The sequence below is a fragment of the Euprymna scolopes genome, chromosome 22 (genome assembly GCF_053919585.1).
Source record: "Euprymna scolopes isolate OS-2025 chromosome 22, ASM5391958v1, whole genome shotgun sequence".
NCBI lineage: Eukaryota > Metazoa > Mollusca > Cephalopoda > Sepiida > Sepiolidae > Euprymna > Euprymna scolopes.
Window position 1 is genome coordinate 30,815,864 of NC_136503.1, and position 24,889 is coordinate 30,840,752.

The following is a 24,889-nucleotide window of genomic DNA, read 5'->3' on the forward strand; positions in this document are numbered from 1 at the left end:
CACCAGGGGATCACAACACTCTTCAGCACATCTAAGTACACTTTGGTTTTGACTTTGAACCTAAATTTGAAGATGTAACGTGGCATGATGTGGCCTTCACATGAAACCACACTAAAGACCATAACTGTGGCCGGAAACTTTGTTTTTATCATCCTGTTATTCGTGACAATCCAGCGATGTATTTTGAGAATGCTGGCAATGGTCCTGTTATTATTTGGATCGGTAGAGACCATGAGTTATACAGTGATGCATATCCGATCTTGCTCGTTGAACATTGTGTCACTTTCAGACAGGATAGAAGGCTCCTATATGGTCAGTAGCAAAAAAAGAAAACCAGTTTTCATCATGTCGTCTTTTCTAAGGCAACAATTTTATCGTTCCGTGTGTGTATATATATATATATATATATATATATATAAAGAGAATGGTAGTTTAATTGAAGTATTGTTGGTAAATAAATATTTATGAAGGCTGATAGCAATGCAGAAGAAACTACTATCATTAATTTTCCCCACTCTTTATCTGTGCCGAAATCCAAATGTAGATTCCATGAGCAGAGCTTCTTTCTTAGGAGTGTGCAACTGTGGAACTCTCTTCCGTTTTCCTGTTTCCCACCTGACTACAACTTGGATGTCTTCAAGTCCAACATAAACAAATTCCTGACAAACCGCCCCCTTAAGTAAGACACTATCAGATCTCCAATACTAACGATTACTACGATACTATCCCATTGATTACTGTACATACAATAACCCTTATCCCCGAGTGGCTTCCGGGCCTTGATAAGTGGTGACCTCCATAAAAAAAAAAAAACAGAATGGTGTAAAGCAAGTGTCAAAAAAGAAAAAATAAATAAATAAATGAATAAACAATTGAAGAAAATATTTGGGTTATAAATCTTCACATTCAATATACATACATAGACTTATTGATAGGTATTAATAAAATATCTAAGATAGTGGAACATCTTTTAATAATTTCAGAAGAAACTTCCTTTCTCAAAAAAGAAATTTAAAAGTGAAACTCTCAAGCAGAATATAAAGTCAAGATGGCTGCCAACCTGAAAACTATGAGATTTGTAGACAGACAACAGGAGTGCAGTCAGTCATTTATTTTTGTTTACAGACTCCATTCTAGTTTGGTCTACATTGCTATCATCATTCATAAATGCCTATACATATATATATATCTCGCACACTAAGAGTTTTCCTAAGCCATTTAAGTATAAAAAGTTTCTTAAATGTTCCTTTTGTGCTGCTATTACTACTTTACACAAATTCTCTTTATTCTTTTGCCGACTTTTATGCAAGAGTTGAGCCATACTTTTCAGTCAAGTTTATTTCAGTGAACATTCTTCTGGATAATCTCAATAAAATGCCCAAAACACACGAACTTATGAACCCTTTGGACTCTGGCCCAATGAAGCAATAATTAGCACAGAAAGACAATAGGTGATGAGCATAATTATTTGATAATGTATTATTAGAAGGCTGAAATATCAGCTGTGTCATCTTTTTAGCTATGTTGCTAGGACCGATATATCAGCCATGCAGAGCTGGATTAGAAGCGTTAAATAGGGACAAAATATTACTAAAAAAAAAAAACTTTCTTTTTTCATAAATTTCCAATGAAAAACAAAACTGCAACAATACTTTTAATAAGAAATTAAAAAAAGGTGTTAAATAAATTCAAGAAACGTTTGGCATTAATCTTTATTTTATGCTAGCAGTTCAGTCCGGCTTGGCTCAGGCCCTATGTATTGTTCATAAGTTTATGTGCATATGTATATATTAAAAAGTGTGCATATGTACGGTAATGTCTTTCTATATAATAGGCTTCCTTAATTACCATAGAGAAAAGTTATTAAGAACTGCAGAGGTCAATTTTTTTTTTTTTAATTTGACCCCAATTTTGACCTCTTAACATTTATTGTTTTGGGCTCAAATAAAGGTTAAATGTTTGACCCATGTCCAAGTAACCTACATCCAAAATTTCAAGTATTTAGACCCAAAATGGGCGGAGGAGTTTGGTAGAGTCTGCAAAGGTCAACTGTCAACTTTGACCTCTTGGAAGCCAGATTTTTGCCCCAAAACTGATTAAAAAGCTTGCTGCATGTCTAAATACCCTTTATACAAAATTTCAAATATTTAGACCCAAAATTGGCTTAATAGCTTGCTAGAGACCACAAAGGTAAAATCTTTGGAATTTTGACCTCTTGGAAGCCAAATTTTTAGAAAAAAAAAAAAAACGATTAAAAAGCTTCTCTATGCCTGAATACACTTATGTAAAATTTCAAATGTTTAGATAAAAAATTGGCTGAGTAATTTGGTAGAGACAGAAGAGGTCATTTTTCTTTTTTTTAACTTTAACCCCAATTTAAATATATTCAAATGTCCAGAAATGAAATTCGTTGTTTTTATTTAAACAGATTTTCTTTATTTCATAAAAAATTCAATTAAACAAAGAATCTCTCAGTGAAAACGTATTTTAAAAAGAATAAAAAAATTTTTTTAAAGTTTAAATCTTGAATTATTTTTAAGATTTAAAATAATGTGCAATTTAAAAAAAAAAAGAAAAAAAAAAGGTATTTGAATTTGATTTGATAAATCCATTTGCTATTTTAGACTAACACCATCATGCTAACAGTTTTTTTTTTTTTTTTTACTTTATCTCATATTATAAACTAGGAGGGGTGCACTTAGCGTTGCTAAGTTGTAAAAAAAAAAATTGTGACAATGTGGGCTGGGGGGAGGAGGCCATAAAAAAAAAATGCAGGTGTCATCAGCTAGAAGCAAAATCAAAAAAAAAAAAAAAATGCGTGCCAGGTGCAAACTCACGTAACTGAAGGTAGTAACCGAACACTCTTATTGATGTGCACATGAGTATACAGATGCTACGACATCGCAAATTCAGCTATTTAAAACAGAAAAAGGTGTCAACGATTCACACATGCATGGTTTGCAAATCGTGTCAAAAGGCTGGTTTTTATTCTGACCCCTCCTTCAAACAAAACGATATTTCTACACAAAATAATGGAGGATTTTTTCAATTCTTCAACAGTTTTTGTTTGAGAGATCACTTTCTAACGATGCTGCATTGGCACATGTATGATGAGGATGAGAAACGTTTTTAGCAAACATGTGAACACGCACACACAGATGTTTGAGATTTATATATAGATGTTATTAACTTTTCTTTTGAAACAAAAATGGTAAAACAAACAATATTATTTCCAACCACCAAAAATTTTCAAAATGTGCATACTATTTTTATATGTCACTCACAGTTGCAAAAAAAAAACTCAGTTTAAAAAAAGAAAAAAAAGGTGACAACGACTTATTGACTTGCCCTTCTCTACAACAGCTGGATGTGACAAAACCAAGCTTCACATGAGATGTGACCATTTCTAAAAGTGTTGATGGACGGTAACAATTACATATAAAAATTGGTCGATTGCAACAGAGTAAAAACACACTAGCATAAAGGCCAGACGTTGCTCGGGATTGGATGAGGATCAAAAAATATTCCACACTCCCATACTTTTGTTGTTACTGAACATAATTTTTTTCTATATTACTATTTTTTACATGACAAGTAAGTACTGTTGTTTTTGCTCAAAACCATATTTAAAAAAAAAAAAAAAAAAAAAAATCGATCCGTCCACTGTATCTTAAGCACAAAAAACTTTTCACACATTTTGTTTTGGACGGCGATCTCACCATTTACTTAAATTCCTTTCAAATTTCGAAGTCACAAAGTGGTTATAGTCAAGATTGTCTGCTCTTTTTGACTTCCGGTTTCTGCTATTCATTGGTTGATCAAGCTTCACATGTCTTTCTGCAGTGACAGGCTACAATACACTGTAGTCTATATTATACTGTAGAAAACCTACAGTTGATTTTATAAAATTATTTTTATATATAATGGCTATCATAGTTTAATTGTGCTTTAAACAGAAACATTCATTTTGAATGCACACACCACATCAAAGAATCTACTGTTGATTTTATATGCTGAGCCTTTCGTTTTTTGTTTTTTGTGATAATAAAACTTCTCAAATGCACTTGTGATGTTAGGCTGTATAAGGTGTTAACTTTGGTCAAAATCGCCTGCTCCTTATTTCATTGAATTTTTTTGATTATCGGTACTTATCAAAGACATTCTGAAACAAAACCTATCTAAGAACACTGCCAGATACATAAAGTACATTTATGTGACATTTCATAAAAATTGGCCCAGCTGTTTCAGAGTTCATAGGGAATAAACTCACATACACAAAATTCCTTTTATATAATAGAGGATACTTCCTTTCAAAAGGAAAATAATGCCTGGAAGGATGGCCTCCCTAAACCAAATAGAATAGATACTACATTTTGATCTTAGTCTAAAGGTCTGATAAAAATGTATTTTCTGCTTTTAGGACATGTGTTGCATGGAAATAAATAATACGAGAATTATACAATGGATGCGTGATGTGAGTCTTAAAGACAGGCTTAGATCTGAAGATTAAATCTGGATAGTACAGGAGGATGTGCGCATACGATTAGATTTTGATAGCATGACCATGTTGAGAGAATCAATGAAATTTCTTGGTCAAGGAAAACATAGGTGGAAGTGATAAAAATGAGACAGAGTGATACTGAATCGGAAAAGTCTGACGAGTCGCACGACGATGTTCACTCTACACAGGACTGAACGCTTCTTTCTTAGAATTGCCCGCCTATGGCATACTGTTCTGCTGCCTTGCTTCTTGACCAACTACAATATCGTTGCCACCTTCAAGTCCAATGTAAACAAGTTTGGAAAAATCTGACAATGTTCACTCTACACAGGTCTGAACGCTTCTTTCTTACAACTGCCCGCCTATGGAACACTTATGCTGGCTTGCTTCTGGACCGACTATAATATCATTGCCTTCAAGTCCAATGTAAACACGTTCAGAAAAGTCTGAATATGTTCACTCTACAAAGGTCTGAACGTTTCTGCCCACTCCCCCCCCCCAGCAACCTGCTTTTATGGTGCCCGGACACACCTCAAAATCACGTGTGAGACATGATTTTTCGAGAACTGTGCGAGACTATGGACATTAAAAGACCAGTCATCATCTTGGATCTTTTCGTTTTCCTTCTCAGACCGCAGGGCAAACAGACATGAGCATGTTTTTGTAGTAAGCTTCTGTATTTTCCCCACATATACACAATGGTCTGGCCAGAGAGAGATTGCTTTGGAAATCAATTTCTTAAAGTGACCCAACAGATAAAGCAGACGTTAAACTGAATATGATGATGAATCGGAGTTTGTGAATTTACTCTCACTCTGATTCTTAAACAGTGAATTTGTTCAGACTCAGACTCCAAACAAGTTAAGTATTGTTCTTATATTTTGAATTGTTTATGTAATTTTTTATGAGTTTTCTTATAGGTCAAAATTATATAAAACATAATTATAATGTTTGTTAATATCATATCATTACTGATATGGTAATTAAGTTAAAAGAAAAATATACTTACCCAGATGCCGATAATGACGATTATGTGCTTGGAGTAAAATTTTCACTCTATCCAAAGGAGCAACTGTGCTTTTTGCACAACAACCAGCAATTCCTATTATTGAAGAAAAAGAAATGGAAAATTTAAGATATATATATATATATATAAGAGAAAAGAAATTAAAACTGTAAATTGAAATTTACAATCAAATATATTGTTCGACGGAATACTCCCAAAAAATTTTCCAAAGTCCTTATTCCGCTGAGTTTCAAAGAATGCTATTCTTGCTATTCTTCTCATCAGAGGACAAAAAGAAATCAGCAAATTATATTTGTAGCAATGCTAGAATTTGCTGGTTATGGCATTAAATGAAACTGCAATTTATTATATATATATATTAGTATAAATAATTTATGATATATTTATTATAATTATCATAAATTGCAAAAAAATCAAGTAAACATTGCATCACCTTTCATTTCATATATATATATATATATATATATATATATATATATATATATATATATATATATATATATTAAATTCATTTATACAAATAAACGGCTACCTATGTGCATACATGTTTCTGTAATTTCCCGTTTTAGAGAAATCATGTTGTCAGGCCAAGGATATTACTTGAAAAAATATGATCAAGATACAAAACTTTTTATACTAAATATTCATTTCAGGATGACTACCAGAATTAGGTGGGGAGAACAGTTAAATAGGTTTGGGAGATTATATTTTACAAGGAAATACAGGGTTATAAATGGGCACTTACTATATATATATATATATATATATATATATATATATATATATATATATATATATATATATAATATATATACCGATTAAGCTACACTGAATATTCCGCATTTCATCCACTCTAGGATTCTTCAGGCTTAATCGCCATATATATTTTATAACTTACTAACTAGCTCTACCTACATATTGAGCACTGTTGAAGTAAATACTTAAAGTTTACGCATAAATTTATACTTTCGTATATTAATTTATGTGAGTAAATGAAGTAGTTTATATATGTACATATATATATATATATACATTTAAATAAAAGGGGCGGAAATCTCTCAAAAGCTCTTTCGACTATCATCTCGTCGAAATTAAAAGTAAATTTAATTGGTGAAAAGCGTTTAAAATGGCACCGCGAGGGAAGGACAAAAAAAAAAAAAAAAAAAAAAGGGGTTATCAAATTTCCCCGAAGAGATTCAACGCCTTCACCGTATCCTTCTGCCGGCATAAAGATGGTTTACGAAAGGCAATAGAGACAGACTCCAAAATTCTTAAATGATTTTTGGAGTCCGCTCTATGCAGTACCTCAAACCACTCTATTTTATACTGATTGGCACAACATGGATTATCAACCAAATGTTGGCCAATAGCAGAGTCCAAAGTTGTAGAGCAAGGGAGATTCATAGATCCTGCTCTACCCTGTCTAATTTTAGAAGGAATGTGTTGGTTTATACGAGTCCTCAAATGCAAGGAGGTCCGCCCCACGTAACCAGCGTCACACTGGCATGAAAAACTGTATACAATGTTACTATTGAGGACGTAAGGCAAACTATCCTTGCAAAAAGGAGGAAACGCAGGTCTAACAGTATACACTAACCGCAAGGAAACAGCATAAAAGCCAAATATAAAATAAATAACCAAACAGATTGTTAAAAGCATTACTAATTGCTTTTATGCTGTTTCCTTGCGGTTAGTGTATACTGTTAGACCTGCGTTTCCTCCTTTTTGCAAGGATAGTTTGCCTTACGTCCTCAATAGTAACATTGTATACAGTTTTTCATGCCAGTGTGACGCTGGTTACGTGGGGCGGACCTCCTTGCATTTGAGGACTCGTATAAACCAACACGTTCCTTCTAAAATTAGACAGGGTAGAGCAGGATCTATGAATCTCCCTTGCTCTACAACTTTGGACTCTGCTATTGGCCAACATTTGGTTGATAATCCATGTTGTGCCAATCAGTATAAAATAGAGTGGTTTGAGGTACTGCATAGAGCGGACTCCAAAAATCATTTAAGAATTTTGGAGTCTGTCTCTATTGCCTTTCGTAAACCATCTTTATGCCGGCAGAAGGATACGGTGAAGGCGTTGAATCTCTTCGGGGAAATTTGATAACCCCCTTTTTTTTTTTTTTTTGTCCTTCCCTCGCGGTGCCATTTTAAACGCTTTTCACCAATTAAATTTACTTTTAATCGTCTTTCTGGCACTTTTAGTATTTGTTTACTCGTTCCCCCCTTTTGCTCTTTATTTCGACATTGTTATTTAATTTTTTTATACTATCGATTCTCTCCTGACGAGATGATAGTCGAAAGAGCTTTGAGATTTCCGCCCCTTTTATTTAAATGTATATATAAATTTTGTACCTCCAAACATTTATATATATATATATATATATACACACACACAGACACACACACATGAGAGTTATAATTTTAAAAGTAATGACTTTTGTTGTTAAAAATATGAGTACATACTCTAATATCACGTTGAAATTTATAGAAAACAATTTACTAAAAAATAGCATCAACACATACATATATATATATATATATATATATATATATATATATATATATATATATACACATACATATATGTACACACAACGAACCTTCCATGCATTTATACACACACACACACACACATATATATATATATATATACACGTACATACATTGAAACATCCACACATATATACATGTTTAACACATGCATCTAACTATACACACCTATAATTAAATAAAAAAATATTTACTTTGTTACAACATAAATATATGCGTACATTAAAAATTTCAACCGTATTTACTTATTAATGATTATGAATACAAATTATGTTATTTTTAATGCAATGACAAATCTTTCAAACACACCCATATAAGGGTATTTACCTTAGTTTTATTCATAGATCACTTCTATATCATTACGTAAATGAAATATAGGTTCAAAATTATATCTATCCAACGTCGAAATGTACTATAATTTTTTTCTTTTAATTGCACACTTAACATATCTTACAAAATACATACATATACTATATAAGTGTGTTGACAAAATTCGTTCAAAAAAAGGCCAATAATTATATCAGTAACTTTTTTTTTTTGCTGCCCAATTTACATGTATCTGTCTAGTATTTAGCATGACTAGTAATTTAATAAGCTCACAAGATACACAACAGTATTTACTAATATATATAACTATACATTTGAAAGAGCCAAAAAAAAAACCAAAAAAAAAACCCTTGATTATTCCTCATTTTATATGGGTTGAGCCGGGTCATAGGACAAGGTTTTATTTCTTTTTAGGTAGTTACAGTCAAGAAATTATTTATAATCGTCAATTTACAATTTCTTAAGTGCATGTATTTTAAAATGTTTGCAGAAGATAGCAGTCGCTTGTTTAATGTTCAATAGTTTGTCCCAGTTCTTAAATCTCGTTAGGTCAAGTTTTTCAGAAAGTCATAAAAAAAACACTGAGTGCAGTGAGTGGCATGTATTAGCCTTTTTAATTATTTTCCACTCTAACCTTGGTGTCTTGTTTTCCCTAATTTCCAATAATGTATTGATAACGAGGTATCCTTTTCATACGTTTGATTGTTCATCGAACGTGCATGCCCATTACATCTATTCTTAAATTTCATTTGGGTACTTCCTATACAAAACTTTTCATCTCTTGAATTTTCTTCTGGGAATATTTTTGCCTGGTATACTACTGATGGGGTTAAACATTCATTATTTAAAGGATATTTCTCAGGTATTTGACAGTTGCAATTGTTAATGACATTACTTTCCTTTATATTATTAGTTTCATTGTTACCAGTCTTTAATATATTGCTATTATGTTTTTTTATGAGTCTTTCCAAACTGTCACAACAGCTATAGCTTAATTTTGAAGTATTTCTATTAAAAATCTTATGCAGTGTATTTCCTGGTGGAAAATGCTTATTTATAAGTTGTAAAAATTTATTACCAAATTTTGTTTTTAACATAATATTAAAGGGAGGTGAAAACCAAATCAATTTCCTATTACGATTTCTAGGTCTACTCTTGTTAGTATTAGCATATTTATATTTAATATTTACGTTTTTATATCCACTATTTTTAAGTGCTGTATTATAAATATTTTTGTAACGTTACTTCGTTAGATGAGTTATTGCTTATTCTACTTTCAACTGAAAATGGTATATGCTTTATAATAGACTAGTCTGGGTGCCTGGCATTGTCCGGATGTTTGGAGTTGTGTGTTGAGCAAAAAAATGGTAGTAGGCAGGCAGGCGGGCTCGAACCTATACCACGAAGGAGGAAAAGAACATGAAAAAAAAGTGACATGTTAGCTGTTGCACCGTCGCCAAACTGGAAGTGACATAGGCTTAAATTAAGGCTAGACAATCGAAAAGAGGGGGTGAATTTCGAAAATTCGAGTGAAAAAAGCGATCCCTCCCTGTAGAAAAGTGCCCAGTTGAGGGTGAAGGAATTAATGTTTTTGAACAATTTTTCGATAATTGTCGTCCGAAGGGTCGAGCTTCAAAACGATACCAATCTCGTGAAAATCCGTTGCACATATCAAAAGTTTTAGGCAGACATACAAACATACATACATTTAAACAGACAGGTGAGATTTATATAATAGATTGTGGATGGTTAGAGTGTGGATTTATATAGATAGGGTTAGTATTATCTTTCATATAGGATTTAAAGACATTTTTTTCTAAATCAAATGTTACATCAAGGAAGTTAACTTGCTTTAGGTTGCTATTTATCTCTACCTTAGAGCCAAAATTATTCGTTTCTCTATGGCTAGTTCTTATCCTACCGCATTTTACAGTTGTAGCGTCTCTGACAATAATCAACCCTTCGTCTCGATACAGGCCAATGTTACCTACATCTATGCCCTTATTATTTGTTATATTGTATAAGATATGGAGACCAACAAGGTCAATTACTTCTACAGAATCTAAGGAGCCCATTAAGATGCCAAAAAATTCATTTTGCTCATTCTTAGTCCACTGCTTGCCGTTACTAACCAGGACTGCAGTTTGGCACTTGTTAATAATTCGGATGTCATCATCCGAGGTATTTGTATGTTTTTTTGCAAATACAATGGCCTTTTCAAAAAGATTCTTTGTGATTGGTAGGTAATAATCACATATATCAAACTGTACAAAAGCATATTTTTTCTTATATTGATAAACCATTTAACAGGATCCGCAGTGTTTATCCATTGGTTTAGATTAAATTGCTGTTTCAAATTCAGATTGATTCTTTCCAAGATTTCCTTACTAATCATACCGATCTCAGGTCGTGTGAGGTTGATTAATCTCATTGTTGGCTTCGTAATGAAGTTGGGCTTATGGTCCTTCAAAAGGATATACATTTCATTTCCCCCCATCCTGCCGACTTTCACTGATTTGCAAGTCATCAGTAATCTCTCTACTATTCTTATTTATTAAATCAATAAGGTTATTATTGTTCACCTTATGGCAGTCCTTCGTGAGGTTTTTAAGTATTAGGCTGTCATATTCTTGCTTATTTTTTTTATAGAAATTACTGGTCTTTTCAGCATTAACAAGATGTTTTGACTTATTAATTACCTTTACTAGATGATCAAGCTTTCTCTGGAAAGGGTTTTTGTTTTTGTGGAATTCTAGGTTCCTGATCAAAGAGTAAAGATCATTTTTCAAACAGTACTAATTGTAGAATTACTTTCATCTTTTTATTTTTTTAAAAATTTATACTAATTTCGACATGACACGTAAGTACATAATGTTTTCATATGAAATGCGTTGACTTAAAAGATTACCAATCTACACAAGCACTAAGAAATGTCCCTGGGTAGAAACAGTGCCATTCAAAATCTGCAAAAGAAAAACAAAATAGCAATTGTATTAAGACAAAAGCAGACAAGTTAATAAGCCAATGGATTCAAAGGAAATTACATAAAGAGGAAAGAAAAGATATTTCTTACTTTCCGGTTTTTCTTTTGTTAAAATAGAAAAAAAAAAAAAAAGGAAGTGAATTACAAACACTTATTAAAACAAAAACAAAAGAAAGAAAAAGCTGCGATTATCTGGCGCTGTTCAAGAGAATTTTTTAAAACTAAATTATTAATATTTTTTTAACTAATACTTTGAAAGTTAAAGTTAATACTTATAGTATCATTTAGTCATTAAATTATACATTTTTTTCTTAAAAAATGATTGGGTATAAATAGCTTCACAAACTTTCCATACATAAAAATGTTAAAGACAGTAAAAATTTTATATTCAACAGTTTAAATGCTTCTGAATTCCTTTCAAATTTTGAAGAGTCATTAAGTGATTCTATTCTTTTTTCTTTATTAGATTTATTTAAATAGCAGAGTTGTTTACAAAGAAAACGAAATGTATTATGGTGAACTAGCCTGAGTGCCCGGCGTTGCCCGGGTGTTTGTAGGTATGTGTTGAGCAAAAAAAATAAAAAAGTTGTAGTAGGCAGGTGCGCTTGAACCTGTGACGCGAAGATGGAAAAGAAAGTGGAGGTGTGTGGAAAGGTGTTGGTTGAGCAAAAAAGAACAAAAAACGTTATAGTAGGCAGGTAGGCTCGGACCCGTGACGTGAAGGAGGAAAAGAGCATGAAAAAAAAAAAAAAAATGTGATGTGTTAGCTATTGTGCCCATTGTCAAGCCAGAAGTGACGTAGGTTTAAATTAAGGCTAGACAATCGAAAAGAGGCAATGACTTTCGAAAATATCAGCAAAAAAAGCGACACTTCCCTGTAGAAAAGTGCCCAGTTGAGGGTGAAGGAATTAATGTTTTTGGACAATTTTTCGATATTTGTTGTCCGAAGGGTCAAGCTTCAAAATAATACTAATCTTGTGAAAATCCGTCGCCTCTGTCGAAAGTTTTAGGCAGACATATATACATACATACATACATACATACATACATACATTTCAACAGACAGGTGAGATTTATATTATATACTAGCGGGGGGTACCCGGCGTTGACCAGGTGTTTGGAGGTATGTGTGGTTTTGGGTAAATTAAAACTCTGGGGGGGGGGGTAAAATATAAAAAAAGTTTTGGTAGGTAAGTATGAGGATCAAACCTGAACCCTTGAGGCAAATTTGGAAATTAAAGTGTGAAAAAAAAATGTGCGACGTTAATCATTGGACCACAGCAAAATACTAACAGAAACACATTTGAATTTATTTAACTATTTAGAATTGGCAGGTGCACATTTTAATGACTTAATGAGGTCAACTTTGACTGTGGGATAGTATTTTATTTACTGCAGGAACGCTTTTTTTTATTTTTATTTTCCCAAGATGTTCGGGGGGGGGGACCAGCTCCCCATAAAAAAGGGATTGTCCAAATTGAATAGCAATTGTCTGATATAAGGAAAATATTTCCATAATGATTAAACCCGATTGCTTTCGGACATTTCCGGCGATCGCAACCGGAAAAATACCGCCAAAATTAGTGTCGCTTTTATTATACGAAAAAACCTAATCCACATGCGTCGAGTGAAAAATGTTTAATATTTATCTTTTCAAAGTCAAACAAATTAAATAGACAGGCAAGCTCCGTTGTTAACTCGTAGATATTATGATTTATATGTGATATAAAATTTTTTAAGAAGTTGTGAGCCGACCGCCCGCTTCTCGGATAAAAGCCTTTTACAGACATACACAAAAAGCGAACATACATACATACATACACACAGGCATTTTCGCTTTTATATTTATAGATATATTTATATTGGAATAAAATTATTTTTTAAGTTTAGTTTATTTCATACTACTACATTATTTATTTCAATAAATAAGCAATTCATAGCAAATAAAAAATAATTCAAGTCTCATATTTGCAAGAAAAACAAATTTTATTAATATACACATTGGCAATTTACACCAGAAAAACAAGCAATTTGTATGTCCCTCCCCTCCCGTGATGTACATACTCATCACAGAACGAAGATATTATATTTTAAAAATCAGGTAAATCAATCAAGTAGTTTTTTTTTTGTTTGACTAAGAAAATCAAATTTTATGACTAAGCAAGACATAACGATTTGATTGGTCAGAATGTACAAATAAGGTGGAGACAACTCAATTTGAACTATCAAGATCCAAACCGGCCTTATAATGGATACATCTGGCATTAAAATCACTAAAAGGTGTTAATTTTTTTATTTTATTTTTATAAAAAAAATACTTGATCATTTATGTGATTTTTCGAATCTTTGTTCCATGACTAGTAGGTACACTTGTGCCCGATATTATTCATACCCCTCCTTGAAAATTGAGTTTATTAGGTGTAACTTTGTAAGAATTTATTGTTTACGTCCATATTGATACATATTCTTAATAAACCTCTTCTGATCATTTTCGTCATTTTAAAATCTCGGGATACTTGTAATAAAAGAAATATACAGCTATTTATAAAATCTGCAATGTTCAAAAATAATCATACCCCCTTATTTTTTCAGTATTAATCGAATTTCTGACTGTTTCCTGTTTGATTCTTATTTTGAATGCTTTTATACAACCTTTGATTAATTTCATTTCGATTTTTGCATTTTTCAGAAATTAAAATGATATCAACTAGAAAACCAATAAAAGAATAAAAATTATTAGAATGGGGAAGAAAAAAGAGCTTAGTAATGATCTTAGGACTAAAATTGTGAATTCACATAAGGATGGTTTAGGTTACAAGTCAATTTCCAAGAAATTTGAGGTCCCTACAGCAACAGTACAGAGCATCATCAAAAAATTCCAGAGCCACCACACAACAAACAACTTGATTGGTAGAGGAAGGAAAAGGAAACTGTCTGCTAGAGCCACCAGGAATATTGTAAGAAGTGTTAATGCAAATCCAACCACCACTACTAAGGACATTTTAGAAAATCTGGAGTCTTCTGGCATAAAAATATCAAGGCAAACATTGCAAAGGACTCTGCATGAAAATGGTCTGAAAGGAAGAAGATCAAGAAGGACTCCATTGCACACCGGAAAACACCTTGCAGCACGTCTAAAGTTTGCTAGGACCCATGTGAATTCTCCAGAGTCCGTTTTCTCAAGTATTTTGTGGACTGACGAAACAAAAATTGAATTGTTTGGCCATATGGATGCTTCTTACGTTTGGAGGAAGAAAGGAGAAGCTTACAACCCAAAGAACACCATACCCACGGTGAAACATGGTGGTGGTAGCCTAATGTTTTGGGACTCCTTTTCGGCTAGTGGTCCAGGTAGTTTGGTCAAGATAGATAGAACCATGAAGAAGGAGCAATATTTGGAGATACTCCAGAAAAACATTAGACAGGATGCGGAGAAGCTCCATTTAGGACCAAACTGGGTCCTTTAACAGTATAATGATCCAAAACATACTGCCAAAATAGTCAAGAAATGGTTTGAGGATAATCAAATTAATGTTTTGGAATGGCCTGGCCAGAGTCCTGACCTGAACCCTATCGAAAACCTCTGGCACATATTGAAAACTGAGGTTAAAAAGCGGAAACCTAGAAATTTGAGGGATTTGGAGAACTACTGCATTGAAGAATGGTCAAAAATCAGTGTTGATGCTTGTAAAAACCTTGTTGATAAATATCCAAAACGGTTACAGGCAGTTATTAAGAATAAAGGGCATGCTATTGACTATTAGTAAGAGAGGTATGAATAATTTTGAACTAGTGCCATTATTGTTTTTCTTTGTATAATGTTTCAAACTTGCATAATTTATTTATTTGTTGAGTTTAAATTAAATGCTTATGCTTGATTTATTGTTTGAAATCCCTTTAATATTGTCTACCTTCTGGTTTGAGCAATATTCTTATAGAATCTCAAAGATCCGAGGGGTATGAATAATATCGGGCACAAGTGTATATCAGAAATTTTTTTCTGTATTTTTTTTTTTTTTAATAAGTGCAATTTATTTAGCAGCAAAAATTATATTCAGTCACGAAAATGATTGGTCAAAAAGTTGAGTAAATAGTCACAAGTCAAAATGTTCATAATGTGGATAATATGTAAATGTAAGTAATATACATATCTAAGTATTTGGCAGCATGGTATTGTGTATGTGTGTTGGTTTACCTTGCTCTTGTTAGTGTGTGTGAGCAGGTAGCAATTCTTTTCTGTTTGCCTGACTCTTGCTAGTGTGTGAGAGATGAAGAAGGCTTGCATGTGAATCATTGAAGTGTCCCTTTCTACCTTGCCCACTCTCATGGGTGAGGATTATAATTATACATTTTGGAGTCCTTTTCATTGTACGGCTTGGAAAATTTTATTTGGTCACTGCTCTTATAGGAGTTTCTAAGTTTGCATTAGCTTATTACTTTTACAGTGTGAAATGATTTAAAAATTTGAGTTGAAAATACTTTGAGTAAACATGCTCTTGTGATAACTAACTTGCTTTTGCAAGTGACGAAGATAGTGAATCTGAACAAAGCAGAAAAAGAAAAAGAGTAAGCAATTAGAGCCATTTGCTTTTTAGCGTTCATTCAAGCCGTATCTCTATTCAGCCACCACAGTACTTTTAGATATTTATGAAAAAGTGCAATCATTGTCAGTTATTTTCAGTTCTCCTAGGACAATATACAGCACAATCACGTTGACACACTGGTTACTGCTAGATCACCGAAGTTAAGCAACGATGGATCTGGTCAGTACTAGATGGGTGATCATTTGGGAAGGCTAGGTGCTGTATGTACCACACCGAATCATAAGAAATTTCCAGGTTGGTATCTGGAGGCACATTAATTCACTGGGAGAGATGCACACCTAATCTTAGTCAAGACATGCATCTAAGAGAAGGTAACTCTGATGACGTTGGCAGCAGGACATTGGATGACCTTGGAGGAGAATAAATCTGTACCAGATCAACGGTTCTATGATATTAAGAGTTATGTTATTCAACTGCAGCTATGCGGATGATCTAAGGAGAATGGATAGGTGCAAACAGGCGAGTCAGCCATGGGGAACGTAATGGCAACCCACCCCGTGTATTCCATCAAGTTCAAATCCTGTGATGTCTTCAAAAAGGAATCAGATGAACAATGAACTGGAGCCTATGCACCAACACAGCATCATTAAAAAGAGCGATCTCTTGGGCAAAAAATATCAAATTGGAAAAAATTATCCATTATTTTGTGTAAGAATATCATTTTGTTTGAAAGAGGGGGTCAGATAAAAACGCAATTTGCAAACTGTGCACGTGTGAATCGTCGATACCTTCTTTCATTTTGAGTAGCTAAGTTTGCAACGTCATAGAATCTACATAATCGTGAACACATCGATAAGTGTTCGGTTACTAACTTCAATTATGCAAGTTCGCGCCCGGCACACATCATTTTCTTGACCAAATTTTGCTTTCAGTTTCGCTTCTGGCTGATGACACCCCACTCCCCACCCCTGTTGTCACAATCTTTTTTTACAACAGGGCAACGCCCCCTCCTCCTCGCTCCTGTTTTTCTTTTTTTGCCCCCTCTCTCATTGTCACAATTTTTTGTTTATGACCAGCGATAACCCCTCCCCTGCAAGTCTATTATATAAAAATGTATGTATGCTTGTACGTCCAACTAAAAATCCAAAAGTACAAAACAGACCACCATCAAGTTGGTATTGTCTTGATTAGTGTTGCCCTGGATGAATAATATTTAAAATTAAAAATAAAACTTGATTCTCTGAAGGTCGAGCTGGGTTTCATCATATGGCAGTTTTTTGGTGTTATTATATAGTAATTTGAAAAAAAAAAATTCTGACTAATTCCATGAGAAGTCTATTATATAAAGGAGAGATATAATATATGTATATGTGTTTCCAGTTAAAGAGAAATGGGTTGGGTGAAGGAGAAAGAGGAGTTTGGGGAGAAGAAGGAGAAAATGGGAGAGGGAAAGAGAAAAAAAATAAAGGGAGGTAGAGAGATAGAAGTTTTAATGTTGCATTTTTGCTTTGGGCAACTCTAGGTAACCCTGCTAGTTATATACAAATTTAAAGCAAAAATGGGTAAAGAAATTGCTGAAAATTAAAGTATACAACTCAGTCATTGCCTTTTCTACTGAACTAATAGAAAACGTCTCAGTGTTGGGTGTGTCATAAAAAAAAAAGATTTTTTTCTTATTTATTTAATTTCAATTTTTTTCTTATTTATAACATTTTTACACTCTTTCGTTTGAGCTGTTCTTTACAAAATTACAAATTTGGTCTTATCCTCGGGCAAGGATCTTCAAAATCTATGAAGTTAAAATGATTTTCGTCTCTATCTTCCTGTTTCCGAAAAGGTGAAAAAAATTCACCTCCCTCATAATAATATCAATATCAATAATACATCTTTTAAAACAATTTGTTATTTAAATGTTAGACAGCAAAGCTGTTTATTATACAAACACTGGTAGTTTACCAATTAAAAAATAAATATCAGCGTTACTGTCTATTTTTACTTAAATACAAATAACATTAAATAAGTTAATGATAGCAAGTTAACTGGTCCACATGAACCACTGAATACCGATCCTAACACATGTTGAAAAAAATACAATATGGCTTTCTAGAATATTTGATAGGACACAAATGTCATTATCATCATCATCATATTCGGTTTAATATCTATATGACATATTTGGATTCTCCAAATTACTGTTCTCATCTTGAGTGTCATTTTCACACCATTTCAGTCATTGTAACTGCCGACCTTCTTCAGATGTATCTTGCCAAACTAGGCAATGTTTCTGTTGAACTCAGGAATTTGGTCTGCAAGGACCCATAGCGCAGTGGTTAGAGAACTTGGAAAAAGTGATATTCTCCTGAAGGTTGAAGGTTCGATTCTCAGTGTGGGTGATCGAAAAAAATACAATTGCGAATTACTTAGGACCTCTGTTCAGTCATGGCTGATGGAACAAGAGCATGCTACCCCCATGAAGTAAATAAAGGGTTCTGTTCGAATTCCCGAGTTTGACAGAAACATTCAGAGTTCAACAAGATACAGCTGAAGAAGGTTGGAAGTTACATTGACCGAAACGTTGTGAGAATGACACTCAAGATGAGAACAGTAGTCCGAAGAATCCAAATAATATGAATAATTAATCATCTCAAAAATTCAGAAACCTAATACCTGTTTTACATGCTGGCATGCATTGGATAGAAATGGAAGAAATTGAATTCCAAATTAATCAGTCTTTGGCCAGTTCTTTATTTATTTTTCTTTCAAGTTCAACTTTATAATTTCCTCCCATTGACCTTCCACTAAACTTGGACTGGCTATCTTAACTGTTGTACATCTACTAACCCAAACCTTGCATTCCTTCAACATTTCATCAAAGTCTCTTGTCTTGCAGACATTTCCTTTAGATTGTCCAGATTCAATCTTCTTTAGTCCTTACTGGTCAAGTTCTACTTCCATACATCATCGCACTGTACACATACCTCATATTCTTATACAGGTATATTGACCTTGAAGCATAAGGGACTACTGTTATAGACATCAGATTTATAAGGGGGCAAGCTGCGAGGGGAATTAGGTAACAAGATATTTGTTTAAATTGCATTTAAGTTTCTGCATATTTGGTACAGTTATGAATCAGGGAGTGAAGAGAGCGATTGCAAAGGCAAATGATTCAAAAAAAGAGTTGAATATCGTCTGGCACCTGGAAAACTCTAAAGAGAAGGGGGTGTGATTTTGTTTCTAGTCGAGCGTATTTTAAGCTATTATACTTAGAAACTTGGAATTTGGTAGGAATAAGGTTACCAATTGTTTCATTATTATATACCTATCGGAAGATGGTTATTTCAGCTAGTAACTATAAATGGATCTAAAATAAATTAAGAAATAAACACTTGCTATAAAAACGGAATCATTTCACCTCAACTTGTGTTCCATAACAAAATAGACACATTTTACTGTCGAAGCAATAAAATAAAAATCTAACAATTGCCAATGTGAGAATAAACAGCTGGGGAAATATTGATCAAATCACAAGTTTATTCAAACAAGAAACGGAAAAGAGATAAATAAGGATTATTCAACAAACATGAACGATACACTACAGCCTCCTCCCCCACACACGTATACTAAAGTATTTATTTAAAATTAATTTTCAGATTCCTTACACTTAAACATCGAATTTTAAAATTATATATTTATATATGTGTGCATTTATATATATATATATATATATATATATATATATATATATATATATATATATATATATAAAATAAAAATTACAATTAAATTTACCAAAAGGATCCAAGATGGTAAAACTAAAGTATATTATAAATATTAAAGAATTAATATTTATAAAGTAATCTCAACCAGATGTAAAAGCTTGATAAAACCAAATAGGAGATCGAGCTTATAATAAGAGCAAATAGCTAACGGAAACACTAAATAAGTGGATATCCACTTATTTAGTGTTTCCTTTTCAAATTAAATATGTTTTTAACTCTTTTTCAAAGAGTTTTTTTAACATGTTTTATTAACTATTTGCTCTTTATATATATATATATATATATATATATATATATATATATATATATATATATATATATATATATATATAGAGAGAGAGAGAGAGAGAGAGAGAGAGGTAGATAGATAGAGAGAGAGAGAGAGAGAAGATGAAAGATTAACAATTGTGAAATTATTAATCTGCAAAACGATCGTACACATAATTCTATTTTGTAATATTTCTCCCCGTGAAGCGGATTAATAATTTCACAATTGTTCTAAGTAATTACACCTATCAAGTTTATCATATATCTTCAATGCTTTTAGCACAGCAACTTTAAAATATTAATACATTTAACTGAGGCTTTGCTCTTTTAGACTTTGCTCAATATATATATATATATATATATATATATATATATATAAGTTATAAAATGTATATGGCGATTAAGCTACACTGAATGTTCCACGTTTCATCCACTCTAGGATTCTTCAGGCTTATGCGCATAAGCCTGAAGAATCCTAGAGTGGATGAAACGTGGAACATTCAGTGTAGCTTAATCGCCATATACATTTTATAACTTACTAACTAGCTCTACCTACGTATTGAGCACTTTTTAAGTAAATACTTAAAGTTTACGCATAAATCTATACTTTCGTATATTAATTTTATGTGAGTAAATTAAGTAGTTATATATATATACTTCCTACTAGTGTGTGTGTGTACACACAGACACACACACTAGTGTGTGTGTGTGTGTGTGTGTGTGTGTATATATATATATATATATATATATATATACACACACACACACACACACACACACTAGTAGGAAGACCCCACGTTGCTCAGGATTGAATGAGGATTAACGAATGTTCCATATTTCTATACTTTTGTCATCAAAATCGGTGAAATCGCCTATTTTTCAATCAAATTTATTGACTGCTTACTCTAGTCGGAGATCCCTCATGGTGCACCAGGAGGAAACTTCATATTCATCTTGTGTCAAACTCAGAAATCTGCATCGAATTTTGAACAGAACCCTTTATTTAATCCACAGCTGGTAGCACGCTCTTGTTTCAGTCATAACTGGGTAGAACTCCTAATTATATTCTGAATATCGCCCAGACTGAGGATTGAACCTTAGACTTCCAGAAGAGTGTCACTTACATTGAATTTTACCAAGTACTTTATCTGTTATGCCACAGGTCCTTTTGAGCAGATTTCCTAGTTCAACAAGATACACCTGAAGAAGATCAGAGGTTAGATTGGTGGAAACCTTGTGAAAAATAACACTCAAGATGAGAACAGGAGTCCAAATAAATAAATTTTATATTTAATTTATAGTGTTCAGAAGAGTTACTGCCACCAATTATTCAGTACACATAGGTCTTTATTATTGAAAGAATTATCACTCAAGAACTAAAATCTGAGAAGCATTCCATCAACAATTTATATTATAAACGAAATTGTAATATTTTATAGATTTTAATAGTAAATGAATAAAAAAAAATCAGATTTTGACCATGTAAAAATAGGCAGAAACACGATTTGATTATGAGGAAACATTTTCTTTAGTATTTTATTCAATAAAATTTTCAATTTGGAATTTTTTGATGAAAGACAATTTAAAATCTTTTGACTAAGTTTATTAAACTGATGAGTTTCCCTTTTCCTTTAAGATGGGATCATGCTTCGATGCAAAGAAATACACAATATCATGCACACCAAATTTGAAAAAAAAAAAAAAAAACAATAAAAAAAAACATTTTCTTTGCTGATTAAAAAGAAAAAAATCGATTACTCATCATCTAACTTGAAGTCAAAAAAAACTACCAATGACACAAGAGAAAGAATTGTACATTTATAAAGAGAAAAATGTTAATTTTGTTGAAAATAATCAAAAAAATAAATAAATAAAAAATAAATAAATGAAATATCACCACTTGAAACTGAATGGAAATTCATTATATTTACCCATTTTTCACAATCTAAACTGCGTCGATTTGGGATACCTATTTGAAATATTTATCTACTATCTTTTTTCTTCTATTTATATAAAAGGCAAAATGTGTGTTAGTGTGTGCACATTTTTTGTATGTCCGGCAAAGGTTTTTGGAGGGGAGGGGGGGCGCTCACTGCTTCTTAGAATTTTTTATATACTACCTAGATTATAATATCTACGATTTACGAAACGAGGTCGCGTGTATCTTTTATTTGGCGACTTTTACACGTTATTTTCACAATCTTTTTTACTCTCCGCATGTTTGTTTGGCTTTTCCATATAAATAAAGTGAAACTGAATCTGTAGTAAACGAAGCTCCCTGGCACTCATGCTGGGAGGTAAGGCTTTGAGTTCGAGCCTACCAATACTTTTTTTTCTTTTACACCTCCAACACCCAGGCAACGCCGGACACCCCCCCGCTAGTTTTTAATAAAACAAAAGCACAGTAAAACTATTTGTTTGTTTGCTACCACTAGTCTCTCCCTCTTGGATAGGATCTAAAAAAAAAAAAAAAAAAAAAAAAAAAGGGTCTCTAATCTAATAGGACCCGATTTGTCAACTAAGCTCTAACCCCTGTCCTATCACTGCAATGTTGTATCCCTATGCTTCTTTTACAAGTATTTTAATCGAATGTGCTCTGATGAACTCATTGCACTTGTGCCCCCTCAAAGTACATATCCCCGACAAACCCGCTTAGCAACAAAATCGCACCCCTTTACTGTTGAGGCTCCTTTGCTTTCTACTTTTATAGCTTCTTCCCTCGAACAGCTAAACTTTGGAATTTCCTTCCTGCTACCTGCTTCCCTGACTGCACTGACATGCCGAAGTTCAAATGCAACATAAACCAACAGCTTAATCTTTCTTAGGCATGGCCCTAATTAGTAGCCGCTTATGTCCAAGTGGTGATATGCCTTGTTAAGTGTGAAGATGAGTAAAAAAAAAAAAACACTTTTTTTTAATAGAAATGTACAATGATTTTACAAATGTATAATTAGTTGAACACCCATGCCAAAAATTACATAATTAAAAGAATAAGATGACTTTTTCATAACAGTGTGATTGTAAAAAAAAAATTTTTTTTTCGTTTTTTACATAGGCATACCCACTTATCAAGGCCAGAGACCACTGGAGGATAAGAGTTAAGAGTGTACAGTAGTCAATTGGACAATATAGTAATCGTTAGTAATAGAAATTCGGTAAATTTGTTAAGTAAAACGGCTCATCAAGAACTTGTTTACATTGGACTTGAAGACAACCATATTGTAGTCAGGTGGAAAGCAGAAAGACAATTCCACAGGCGTGCAGTTCTAAGAAAGAAACTTTGTTCATGGAATCTACGTTTAGGTTTAGGCACAGATAAAGAGTGGTGGTGGTGGGGGGGAATTATTGATAGTGTTTTCAGCTAGACGAGTGTTTCTTGTGAAAGTTTGGCGAGGGGGGGGACCAAAGATTGGAGCTCAGTCGAGCACTTTCCATGAAAATAATGATAAAGCAGAGACAAACTCGCACCATCTCTTCTGTGAGATAAAGGTTGCAGGGAAGAGAAAAGGACATCTCCTACGAGGCTAAGAAGTCTATTTTGAACTCTAGCAAGACAGGATATATATATAATATATTTGTAAGCTTTTTTTCAGTCATTTGATTCTTTCGGTTGATTTATAAAAACAACAACAAACAAACAAAAAAAACGGACACTATAATTAACAGACAAATCTAAATTTAAAATCTATCCACACCATACAGGCTTTGTAATTTATTCATTGTATTATTATTCTTTTAACGTGAGTGCATTTAATTGTTACCTTTGACAACTCTGCAAGTCCAATGTAAAGTCACTTCCTATTTATGGAATTTATTTGCAAACTATGATTAAGTTTTATTATTAAAGTATTGCTATTAACATGATTTAAGAGTACTGACTGTCATAAAAATATTGTAATTAATAATTAAATAGCTCCAGTTATTTCCCTTCGATACCCCATCTGTCTCTCTCATATGTTTATTTATTTATGGCATAACAGAAATTTTTCTGTAACACCATATAAAATAAAAATTAACAAATATTTTATTGTTATTTCAAATTTCAATTTTTTAAAAATTGTATTTTAATAATAGAACACTTTTTGACTTTCTACCAATCTTACCAAGGTGTGTGCATATAACTATAACTAATTAGATGCCCGTCGTTGCTCGGTCGTACAATATGCTTCAACATGATATTTTAATTTATGCAGATTGTGTACACAATCAATCCTCTATTGAATATTATATATTATGAGGAATAATTTGCCCGATGGACTAAGTCGCAAAAAAAATATATAAAAAATAAAAACATAATGATAATATCGTTCATCAAATTCCGTCTGTGTTTATTTACAATATCATGTCAGCTGATATTTGGGCTTGACAATGAATGTTCTGGAAAAGTCACTTCTGATTAATGTTTAGTTTTAAAATATGCAAAATAAGAAAATGATTTGCAGCGATTTTAAATGGAATGTCTTCTTTCATCGTAAATTAAACTCATTAATAAGAAAACATTAAAATAAAATGGTGAGGTACACTCTGGCTTGAACAGGCGATCATTTGATCCGTAGTTGAATACTCTACACTGAGCTATACCTCTCCAGATGTCAATAATTCTGTTTTTTTCTTTTTAAGAAAAAATATTTTGCTAAAATTTTATTAACTTTCTTTGCCGGTGTAACGTGTAAAAATTCTTTTTTATCTATAAGAAAAACCTTTTAGAGTGGGATTTTTTTTTGATTTTCGATACTTATCGAATTAATTTCTGTACAAAACATATCTAAGAACACTGCCAGGCATATAAATTAGCTTTGTGTGAAAATTGCAAAAGATAGGCTCATCTGTTTGGGAACCTATAAGGAACTCAGACACACACAAAGTGACTTATATAATAATAGAGACATTTTTAAAATA

At 32.6% G+C, this 24,889-nt stretch overlaps 1 protein-coding gene across 1 annotated transcript in view; it reads right to left on the reverse strand.

The window, feature by feature from the left end:
• The window catches only part of LOC145243941 (mitochondrial coenzyme A transporter SLC25A16-like), an 87,617-nt gene that overhangs the window by 24,137 nt on the left and 38,591 nt on the right, over positions 1-24,889 (reverse strand). Inside the window, exon 2 of the mRNA XM_080107069.1 lies at positions 5,511-5,603. Coding sequence (XP_079963195.1) covers positions 5,511-5,603 — 93 coding nt within the window. The remainder of the gene's footprint in view (positions 1-5,510; positions 5,604-24,889) is intronic.